Source organism: Arachis stenosperma, chromosome 6 (assembly GCF_014773155.1).
Source record: "Arachis stenosperma cultivar V10309 chromosome 6, arast.V10309.gnm1.PFL2, whole genome shotgun sequence".
NCBI lineage: Eukaryota > Viridiplantae > Streptophyta > Magnoliopsida > Fabales > Fabaceae > Arachis > Arachis stenosperma.
Window position 1 is genome coordinate 22,722,228 of NC_080382.1, and position 12,031 is coordinate 22,734,258.

At 32.8% G+C, this 12,031-nt stretch overlaps 1 protein-coding gene across 1 annotated transcript; it reads left to right on the forward strand.

The window, feature by feature from the left end:
* Positions 1-6,522: 6,522 nt before the first annotated feature.
* On the forward strand, positions 6,523-10,100 carry LOC130932637 (chlorophyll a-b binding protein 7, chloroplastic). The gene is made up of 6 exons (XM_057862005.1): positions 6,523-6,816; positions 6,891-7,057; positions 7,612-7,758; positions 8,137-8,269; positions 8,711-8,803; positions 9,391-10,100. Exons 1-6 carry the CDS (start codon positions 6,643-6,645, stop codon positions 9,703-9,705), a joined length of 1,029 nt encoding a protein of 342 aa, XP_057717988.1. The 5' UTR covers positions 6,523-6,642; the 3' UTR covers positions 9,706-10,100.
* The last annotated feature ends 1,931 nt before the right edge of the window (positions 10,101-12,031 follow it).

Consider the following 12,031-nt stretch of genomic DNA (forward strand, 5'->3'; position numbering starts at 1 on the left):
TGTAAGTTCTAACTTAATTTTTACTCTAATGAAGATAGTGTTATGTGTTGTTTTTTAATTTTGATTTTCATTGTTTATATTTGTAAGGGTACAAAATTGATACCAACTTGATTGAAATATGCTAGAAGAGTCAAGAATTATAAATCCAATATGATACAATTTTATGTGGAAAAAATTGTATTTAGTTGAATTTCTAGAACTTATTTTATTGTAAAAGAATTTTAATGACATGTAAGATATTCTAATTATCTATATTATTATATATTATATAAATGTTAAGTTAGCGTGTTTAAAAAATTAATTGATATATCAATTATTTAATTAAATGTTTTAAAATAAATTTTTTATTTTTGTAACTAAGAATAAAAAATATTACAAAAGTAAGTAGTATTTTGTAACAAAATATTATAACAGAAAAATTTAAATTGTTTCGAAAAACATTTTAAAGGTCAAATATTGTTATCACTTTTGTAACGACTTTTGATTTTTGGTATCAGAAAAATTTGTTATAAAATATTATTTTGAATTGTAACCGTTCCTTTTTTGTTACAAAATTTTTTTTGTAATGGGACATACTACAACGGCCCTTTTTTTGTTACAAAATATTTTTGTTTTAAAATTATGATTATTTGTAATAATTTTTTTATTACAAATATTACTTTTTCTTATAGTAAAAAAAGAATGATGATGGAAGTTAGCAGGTAATTTTAAAATTTTGAAAATTAGTAAGGATAAAAATGTTCAAAAATATATTTTAATGGTAGTGTTTGGGTCAGTACATTTTGTGATTTGTAGCCATTAATTGGCCATTATTAATATTTTTAACGGTAAATGGTATGGAATTACACACTTTTTTCTTACTGATTAAATATTTGCTAAATTTTAATAAAAATGCTGGCTTTTTAGATTTTTTCATATTTTAATTTGTGTTTTAAACTAAATTTTTATATCTCGTTATTTTGACAAGACACAAAATACATATTCTTTGTGGATAATTATATGTAACTGTGTCTCTTTTAAATTTATGTCTCATAAAATAAACAATATACATGTATTGTGTGCAGCGTTTGGTTATGTATCTCTTGAGACAGAGACACAGAAACATAGACATTAAAGATATAGACATAAATTATTAGTGTCTATGTAATGTGTTTGATAAACATTGAACAAGACACAATAAAATTAGAAAAAGTCTATATTATCCTTATAAAACAAAACAAAAAATATCAGCCACCATTGCTACCACTATCATCCATCATCTCCACCACTACAGATTCAACATCACACACAATTCACCACAAATCAATCAACAAAAAATTTATAAGAATCAACAAGAATTTTTATTTTTCAACAGAAAAACAAAAAGGGAGGAGAAAGTAACTGAAGAGCAAACTGTGAAAAGAGAAAAACCAGAGTAGAGGAAGACGCGGTAATGGTAAACTCGAAGAGAAAGAGGGAGAGGCGGCCATGAGTATCGCGAAGAGGGAGGAGAGGCAACAGCCGCAAATCTGGATGAAGAAGGAGACGTAGTAGCAACGATGGATCTAAACGAAGGAGGAGACGAGTGGCGGTGCGCGGATCTGGACAGAGGAGGAGACATAGGGCAGTGCTCGGATCTAGATGAAGTGGGAGACGCAGCGGCGGCGGCATGCGGATCTGGGCAAAGGGGGAGATGCAGCGGCGACGACAGTGGATCTAGACGAAAAGATGCGATGCTGACGGCGAATCTGGACGACGGGATGCGATGACGGAAGGAGGGAGGAGGGAGGAGGGAGGAGGGAGGAGGGAGGAAGGATGTAAGAACTAGATTTTTAGTAAATAGACTTTTCTGGTTAAAAAAAAAATTAGAAAGAAAAAGAGAGTTACGAGGTCAAATTTGGCTTTATGAGGGTAATTAATCCCTCTAAGTCAAATTTGATTAATGGATATTATATACTATTTTACCATTGACTTAGTTACCACACGAGAAATTTTTGAGCCGCAAAAACGCTTTTAGTGACGATTGTGCGTGTATCAAGAAAAATTCTAGTAACCGAAAATCTCAAAATCAGTGGTAAAAATAATTTCTATTCAAGTAAATGTATTTCTAGATTTATATTAGCTATCTCTTCATGATTTACTTCTTTAAGAATAGTTATTAGCCACTAATTCTTTTACTGCCAGTAAAAGTTATCCGAAACAAATTTCTGCCTAGTATTCCATAAATGACTCTTAGAGGTCCCGAATCTTCTTGCTTGCTACCCTAATAACTCGGTTCCACTCTCTTAGCCTCTGGGTTGAGATTATCTCAGCCCCTCATCCCTCTCTATTGTATTTTTAACCACAAGTAATTAACCGCGGTTAACTGCATATAAACATGTCATTATGACGCTAACTGTATTTCCTCAAAATCACGCCCTTTTTCTCTTGCTATCAACCCATTTCTCTCTAATTTTTCTAGCCTTATTTTACCACATTTAATTAGGTTAGACTTCAGACTTTTTATTTAAGAAAATTACCAAGCAAAAATTTAATAACATTTTACCATAAAGAGAGAGATAAGAACTATAAGTGAGAGAGCAGGAACAGAGAAAATTTTGCACATACTACCTGCGTTTTCATCACCTTATATCACCATTCATACACTATTCTTCAAGTGTTTTTCGAGGATTCAAACCATACAATGATGAATAAACTCTTGTTCATATCAAATTCGGCTAGGTAAACTCTTGTTATTTCTTCTTCTTTTTTCTTAAAAAAAAAAAGAAATAATAACCATGATGAATCTTTACTCTCCTCTACAGAACCCCCTCTTGAAGCACCTATGGAGCACGCCTAAGGAGTTAAGGAGTTTTGAGCTCACAGTGGTTGAATTTCGACGTCTTGCGACACTTTAGACCCAAAAACAAAACTCACCACCACCAGCTGTGTTTCTGCCCTTATATACACGTTTTCTAGTGTGAGAAAGGTTTACCAACTAAGAGGTAAGGGTTAGGATTAGTTAGAGTATGATTGTGCTTGTTTTCAGTGCTTATATAAGCCACTTTGTGGTGAATTTGTGCTTGTTTTGAATTTCTGAAAATTTTGTGAGTTACTACTATTTTGGCTTGATAAATATGTGTAAAATACTGTTATATTGCCTCTGGATTTTGTGTGAAAACAGCCAAAAATATGGAAGCACTTGGAGTTTAAGTTTCAAACTTTAAACGTCACAAAAAGTGAAGAAAAAATAAAGATTGAACCTCTAAAATTTCAGTCACATAGAAAAGCACTAAAAAGTAGTTACAAAAATAGTTTTAATTCGATGAAACAAAGAAAGGTAAAAAGGGTGTTATGGTCATTTTTGGGTAAAAAGAGAGTTAAAAATATATTTTAAATAAAAAATAAGTAAAATTCTGAATTTAGTATTATTAGGAGTAAAATAGTAATTATATAAATTATTTGAGTCAAAATTATAATTATAAAAAAGTTTCGGGCCTAAATAAAAGCTGTAGTAAAAGTTAAAAGTAAAACGGTAAAAAGCGGTAAGTAGAATAAGTAAATAAATTAATAAAGGGTAAATTTGGTTTTAGGTCCTTTATAGTGAAAATTGGTATTTAATAAAAATATTAGAAATAATTTTAATCATAGGCAACTATTAAGATTAATCCGGTGAAATTTTGATGCTAAATAAGGTTAAACGGTAAAACTAGAGTACTTAGGGGCATATTAGTAATTTTAGGCATAAAGTCAAATTAAAAATGAATAATTAAGTTAATCAAGGTGAAAAGGTATATTATAAAAAATATGAAGATACAATGGTAAAATAATAACATTAAGGGTGAAAGCATCATTAAAAACCTAATGAAAACGGTAAAAAGAAAAGTTAAATAAAAAAGGCAAAATAGTAAAATGTGACAAGACTGAGATATTTTAAGAAAGATCCAGGCACAAGTTTTTATAAAAGAAGGGAGGAGAAGTTCCTTAGAAAGAAATTCTGATGAGATGTGCCGCAGAAGAAGAAACTGTAAACCCCAAGGTGCTAAGAAGTACCTGGCGGAGCGGACTTCCATCCCGCCTGGTTAGAGACTATATGAACGTGGGGACGCCTGCCATATGGACTGCTACTCACTAGGAGCACCTTATATTTTTGGGCCATTCTTTATTAGTGCCGCGATTGTATTACGGGCAGCGGTGCGCGACCGACCCAGTAGAGTAGCCATATCCGGACTTGTGCCGGGTAACGTCGGACTGCGGGTAGCCAACCGACGCATGAGCTCATGACCTGCGTAGGACCAAACATGTATCATACTTGGTTGTTGCATTTACTTGCTTGTGTCTGCTTACTTGTATATGTGACTGTTATACTATTTTATACTTGTGATTATATCTGTTTATATGATTGATTATTGTTGTGACCTTATAAACGATTAGACTTAGGCTGCGGATCCCCTTAGGTTTTTCGTATAGTACCCTACTGGGAACCTTGGGTTCTCACCCCCTTTTTCCCATGTCCGCAGATGGGGATTGACGTGATCTTCTTTGAGTACCCAGTGTTCGACAGATACGTGGACCCTGCGACGGGGAGCGCGGTGTTTTGGGATAGTCCGCGTATACGCATCTATTATCTTCCCGACTATCCTTTCTCTCACTCTCTATTCAGCTAGGAGTTTGACCATGACATGCCTTATGATACACTGCTATCCGAGGTTCACCCCGGCAGAGGCCAGTATCCTTTTCCACTTTACCCTCTGAATATGGCAGAGCCAATATCGGAGTCTTCGATTATTGACATACCTGAGTATCCACCATGGTTCAACCCCGAAGAGGATCAAGTAGTTCCTGACGTACCTATGCTCGACGCTCCACCACAATCCCCTGTAGCTGAGCAAGGATTCGACGACCCAGGGGTTCCTGAAAGCTCTAGTTCTACACCTTCAATCGAGTTTAACTCAGAGGCGTGGATTGATCAAATGATGGCGGATTTGTACTCTAGCTCTTTTGAGACCGAGGAAGAAGACTCCACAGAGGATGCAAGCAGCAGCAATATCACTGGCGCGTCAGAGTGATTCTCTCGCTTCAGCGTATTGTGACAGCAGTTTCTGATGACCCAGTATCAGTGGCAGCAGCAGTAGTAGTAATGATAGTAGTCTTAATGATAGTGGTCCTTGCCCTCGTTCTTGAATAGTCTTTTTAGAGGGCTAACTCCTTTTATTTATTTAATAATATAGATCGGATCTCAGTCTAGGGTGACTCTTGTGAGTCGGGGCTTGTAAGCATTAAAGATGGAGTATGTACATAATATAGTAAGTAATTAAGTATGACCTTGTGCTTTGTGATAAATTAAGGCTCCGGACGTTTCATGTATGATATGAGTATGCTATATTATATTTTTCTGTTTCTTGTATTAACTGCTTAATTTACAATTATTCCAATATTCGCGACTAGATATACGATTCTCGACTAACGTTACAGGCTCATATGTATACACTTAATGTATGGTCTAAAGTATTTAAAGTCAGCTAAATAGTAGCGTCTGGCTACTAGCCTTGGTCATGACAGGCTAGAAGTTGGGTCGTTACAAAGGAGAACGGTCACGGTGGATGGAGAAGGAGAAAGAGAAAAAAAATTAGGATTAAGAAATTAATAAAAGATAAATGAGTAAAAAATTGTGTCTAATTAATTGTCCCTCTGTGTCTCATTATTTTCAAAGTATATTAAATACATGTATTTTGTGTATACTTGTATATTAACGTGTCCATCAAAGATTTGTGTCTTAACAAATAAACATAGGACATATTCTAATGTGTCTATGTCTCTGTGTGTGTTTTTAAAACCAAACGCTGTCTAATGTATAAGGATATCAACCAAACTTAGTATATGAAACGAAGACATCAAATAGATTGCAAAAAAGGAGAAAGATAGAAAGTCTTCTTTTGTTTTTTTTTTTTAATTATTTTTAATAAATTATTTATGTTTAATAAAATTTTTAAAATAATTTTGAATTAATTTTCTTAAAAAATATTTATGTTTTATTTTTTAAAAAAAATTAATAGATAAAATCTATTTTATATTTAAAAAAATTAATTATTTAAAATATCTTTATTTTTATTTTTTTAAAATAAAATATTATTAATTTTATAGAAAAGTAAATAATTTATTTTTTAATCAAAATATTTTTTAAAAACATATCCAAATAAAGATTTAGAAAAAGTCCGTCCAAATATTTTTTAAAATTGTATAAAAATATTTTATTTAAAAAAAGTACATTTTTAATTTAAGAAAGTCCGTGCAAACTGCAAACCAATACTTTTCGTGACTTTGCAAATCAATACTTAATGTTCAATGGTGTTGATTGGAAATAAATTCTTTTAATTATTAAAAAAAATTAACAATGTAAAATGTGATTTTTAATTATTTATTATTATTTTTTATATTAATTTTTAGGCCAATTTATAAAATTAACGGTCAGAGTACACTTTATTTTTTTAACTGTTAAAAAAAATTGACAAGATCCATTTCCGTGTTGATTAAATCACTTTAACCTCTAAGGCTCTAAGTAAGCCAACTAATTTAAAGGAGCCTGATCCAGTTCCAGTGTAGATGGATAGCAGGCCGGACACGAAGCATTAGCCACTAGCACAACCACAAGCATAAGCATAAGCGCGTGTGAGTGGCGGGACTATGGTTTTGGTTCATCCACAAGCCAGTCCTTTCTTCGTCTTGTCTTCGTTTTCTTCCTCCTCTTTTGTTAACGGCTCACTCCAGTTTCGTCGTTCTCTCTCTGCAAGTTTAACCCCACCTAGAATCAGCGCCAGGGAGCATCCTTGTTTCTTCTGCAATTCTTCATGGAAAGAGGTATCTATTCCGTTATGTTCCCTTCTCTTTACTGTTCCTTTTCTTACTCATAATTAAATTATTTCTGATTGAAGCTTGCTGGAGTTTTACTGTTCTCGGCGTTTCCTTTCGCCGCCGTGAAAGCTATAGCTAATAGTCCTCTAGGGGAATCACTTCAGAGGAAACTGGAGAAGAGAAAGAAATTCGCTGTTGAAAACTCTTCCAAATTCATGGCCTTGGCCCAGGAGGCCCGAAACCGGAGGTAATTCCCGGTAAGCAAATCCTTCGTGTTACATCTGTGACAATAATCGGGGTACGAGTTTGTTGTATTTATGAGATCTAAAAATAAATTATTTATGTGATATGAAAAAATAATTAGAAAGCTTGGTTTATTGACTAATATTCTCATTGTTTCCTGGCTAGTTAGGTTACTTGTGCACATTCTATTATTTCTATTATTATTAGGGTAGAGTATATTTTTTGTGTTTCAAATTTTTTTATTTGCATCAAATATATCTCAGTCAGACGTGTAATTATTCCTAAATTTTTTAAAATTTATCTATCATGGGTATATTTGATGCAAATTGAAAACTTTTGGGACAAAATTGAAACAAAATAAAATTTAGGAATATTTTTGAAATTTTTAGCAAATTTCAAATACAAAAAATATACTTTACTTTGTTATTATTATTGGTTGCATTGATGGCAATGAGGTTTGAACCTAGTAGGACCACATATATACTACTCAAACTCCTCACCACTAGATTGCTCCAACTGGCTTGTGTTAAGTCTATTATTAATTCACAATATTTTCAGCTTTTGGTATGGAGAAGGTCGGCCTGGTTGGCTTGGTCCTATTTCATATGAATATCCATCATATCTTACTGGGGAACTTCCTGGAGATTATGGCTTTGACATTGCCGGGCTCGGCAAGGATCCTGACACACTGCAGAAATACTTCAAGTATGTTAGATTGAGATTTTTCATTGAAAGTCCGTAAGAGTGTGGTTGTCAATTTGTCGCAAATGATTTTCTCATAGATGAGATGGTTTATTTTATTTACTTTGTTCCTTATTTTTCTTCAGCAGTGCATTGGTGCCAAATATAATGTGTTGGCTGTTATGTTATATTATATTTAATATGATATGGGCAGGTTTTTGAATAATATCTCATAATAGTTGATCCACCATCTGAGCTATTTAAAAAAAATGTTAAAGAAGCCTATTGCATAAAAGGGAAATCTTTAACAAATAATAATTTCTTTATAATGATATCTCTATCTTGGGTGAAGCTCTGTTGAATTTAGCTGTTAAATGATTTTTTTATCCTTTTATCATTAAGCTTTGAGATATTGCATGCTCGGTGGGCAATGCTTGCATCTATTGGTGCTCTTATTCCTGAAATATTGGACCTATTGGGAGCTGTTCACTTTGTCGAACCTGTGTGGTGGCGTGTTGGTTATTCAAAGCTCAAGGTTAGCATTCTTGCCTTTTTAATCATCTTCGATATCATACAAAAGTTTTACCAATTAAATGTATGATTATTCTCCAAAAACCCACTTGAAACTACTGATTTAATTTTCAGAGGTTAGAAAGAATTGATCATAGCTTTTGTCGTCTATTTTTTATTTTGTAGTAGTATCTTTAATCATATTCTTGTTCTTCTCCCTAATCTCATTGATCATATGGGCAGTCTTACATTTTTTATGTCCAAACTCGCAATTATTTTGTTCATTGAAACCAATTGATCGGTGTTTACTTGTCTGTTGCATGGAAATACATCTAGTTGCATATCATACCCTACGGAGCTGACTTCAGATAACATTCACTTCATCACTTGTATATTAAGCAAAGTGGTAAAGATAATTGTAACAATGGCATTCATTGCTGATGTGTCATTCTTCGATTTTGATCAGGGAGATACTCTAGATTACCTGGGCATCCAAGGTCTTCACTTAGCTGGTAGCCAAGGAGTGCTTGTGATTGCTATTTGCCAAGCCCTCCTTATGGTAAAGCCTGAATCACTTTACACTTCACTTTCTTCTTGAGCTCTGTTGGGATAATTTATTTCTTCTGACTTCCATTTCCAATATTTGAGTATTTTTTTTTTTTACCCATGTCGATGTGAGCGGTTTCAGGGTTTCTAGTGGGTTGTTTTGAATGAAAGATTCTATATCATTCTACTATAAACAAAAAAGAAAAAAGAAACAAAGCACCCTCCAGGAATTCACCTTGCCTGGAATCATTCATAGGTGTTTCCATGATATTTTGAAAGTTAAATCACTGTCGTATTTGGAATTACAAAAATGCTATTCGTATACCAAAATCAGTCACTAAAATCAGCCACTAAAATCAGTCATAAATATATTTGTGTATAGGTACATGTGTGGTTTAATTTATTTTTAATGTGTATTTTTATATTCCAACATGCATTTTATACTGGTGGCTGATTTTGGTATACACGTAGTATAGTCATTCTAATTAAAGTAGCTATATCAATGTTAACACAACCAAATTTATATATGCAAAAGTAAAATCTATGAACCATTAGAGCTACTTGGCTACAAGACTCGCTGTTTAACATATATTTAAACAGGTTGGACCAGAATATGCTAGATATTGTGGGACTGAGGCATTGGAGCCTCTAGGAATATTTCTGCCTGGTGATATAAATTATCCTGGTGGAGCATTGTTTGATCCCTTAAATTTGTCCAAAGATCCTGAAGCTTTTGAGGAGTTGAAGGTGAAAGAAATTAAAAATGGACGCCTAGCAATGGTTGCCTGGTTAGGCTTTTACGTGCAAGCAGCTCTGACGGGTAAAGGTCCTGTGCAGAACTTTCTTGACCACATCTCTGATCCTTTCCATAATAACTTGATTGCTTCACTAAGCTTAGTGAAAATACTCAATTAATTTTCTTCTATTAATCTATTTTATTATTTGCGAGGGAAAGGGAATTTAGATCAATGTGGGGATAGCCAGTTAGCCACGGGGAATTCCGCATTTTCATGGGGAAATAAATCTAGTTGCATATACTAGATCTATTTTATGATTTTTGTGGCATTCCGCTTAAAGGAGTTACTCTCAGTATATAAAGGAAACCATTGCGATGCCTTTTTATCTACCCTTCTATGTTTGAAATTATGAGATGTTACTGTGAGTCTGACACGTAGTGAGTAACAGTAAACGACTTGGATCGTTCTGTTACGAATTACGATCTGTTATGTCTTGCGTTTATTACCACTATTTTGTGTTATCTTTCCTTATTTAGCTTATTTACGTTAATTTGTTATAGGCGCATTGTAATATTATATTATTGTGTACTATGAGACACGAGATATTATTGTGTACACAATAATATTATATTATTGTGTACTATTGGATACGAGACACGAGATATAGATACACAATATAAAATATAAATTTGATATTTTAATATTTTATTAATATTAAAATATAAATTAATTTTTAACTATTTTAATTTTTTTAATTATATAAAGTATTTAAAATAATATTTTAATAAATAATAATATATTATTTTTAAATTTATTTTAAAAATACTTGTTAAAAATAAAATTAAATACGTTATTTTACTATTTTAATGAAGTGTTTTTTATTTTTTATTAAGACAATTGGATAAAAAAAAATATTATGCATATTAGACTAGTTTCGGATGAGTGTCGTATAACTCATCACCACCCCCTGATTCTGAACATGAATACAACCCACCTCAGGAAAGCCTTTATCATCCTCAACCCCATGCACTACAACCAACTCAACATGACCCATGTTTTCAGCTATTCTTACCATTTCAAGTGTATCTATACACCGCTAAACAACCTCATCTCTCCCTCACAGTCATCAACTGTAGGATACTTGTAGCAGAACGCCGAGATATTGGACTCGATATATAATTATATATAACCAAAGTGCTCTAACTTTGCATATGCTTCAAATAAAGACCAATTATCACATCTACCAAAAAAAAAAAAAAGACCCAATTATCACCATTAACATCTTCAATAACTGTTTTCTTTTCCATCAATATATTGTAGTCGCTAGTATCATAACCAAATTTACCCCTCTGATTTAAAGTTATATTAAAGTATCCCATTTTCTGCTTCAAAAACCCTATAAGTCAACATTAACGACAAAGTATCACCAAACAAAAATAGAAACAGAGGATCCTTAATACACTAAACCCTGATATTACTATCCATCACTTAACCTTACATTGACTCATTAGTCAGTGACATGCAACCAAAAAAAACAGAACTCCTTGCCTTATCGTGATTGTCACATAGCTGAACCGAAGTCAAAGTAAGAGTCAATATAGGTTGCTACAATACTTGAAGCAATCGCGACCTATGATCCTCTTCAATAAGCGATAAAAGCCTTCTCAGAAATTGAAATGCAGAAGGAAAAGTATAAGTAGACAATAAAAATACTAAACAATATGAACAATAGATATATTGGACGTTCATTTCACTATGTGTACGGATGATTATTTTAATATTAAGATTTAGATGGTTAATTTAGAGGTATAGTGTGTTTTTATTTGATTGGTAGTTGTTTATGTTGTTCAAAATGGTCATTGTTTACCTAACACTTCCCAATACAGAATCCACTCCACCGTCGCAACTTCAGTCACATTCAAGCTGGGTCAGGGATTTGAGCGACCATTGTGGTGAGACTGTGAGAGTATTTTTATTGTTGTAACTTGATGAAGATGAATGAGGTTAGGGCTTTTGCAGGAACTGGTTAATAAGTACCAAACGTGAAGGGAAATTTTGTTTCAAAAAAGTGTTTTTGTATGGCAAGGATGATTTTAAAAGTAAATCAAATATTAGAGCCGGTTTCGAGGGAAATTTTTTTTTTTATAAATAATAACTATAATTTTGACCCTAAATCATAAGAATTAAAAGAGTACTTATATAACTAAGTTGGGTTGTTCTAATGGTTAACTCATTAGTCCGCTTAAGCAAGTGTTGGGGGTTCGAATATCATTTTGTGCATGCAGCAACCCATTGGCTAGCGACAAACCCTTAAATGAAGCTCAGTACCGCGACAGATTAGTCCTTGATCTGTCGAGTTGGGAAATATCGTAAAAAATAAAAAAAAGTACTTATATCATCGTCATCTTTACATAAGACATAGACACATTTTTTCAATGCATTTATAGCATGTCAAGTAATCCATATAAGTTTAGAAAAATCAATATTTAAATTATGTATAGATT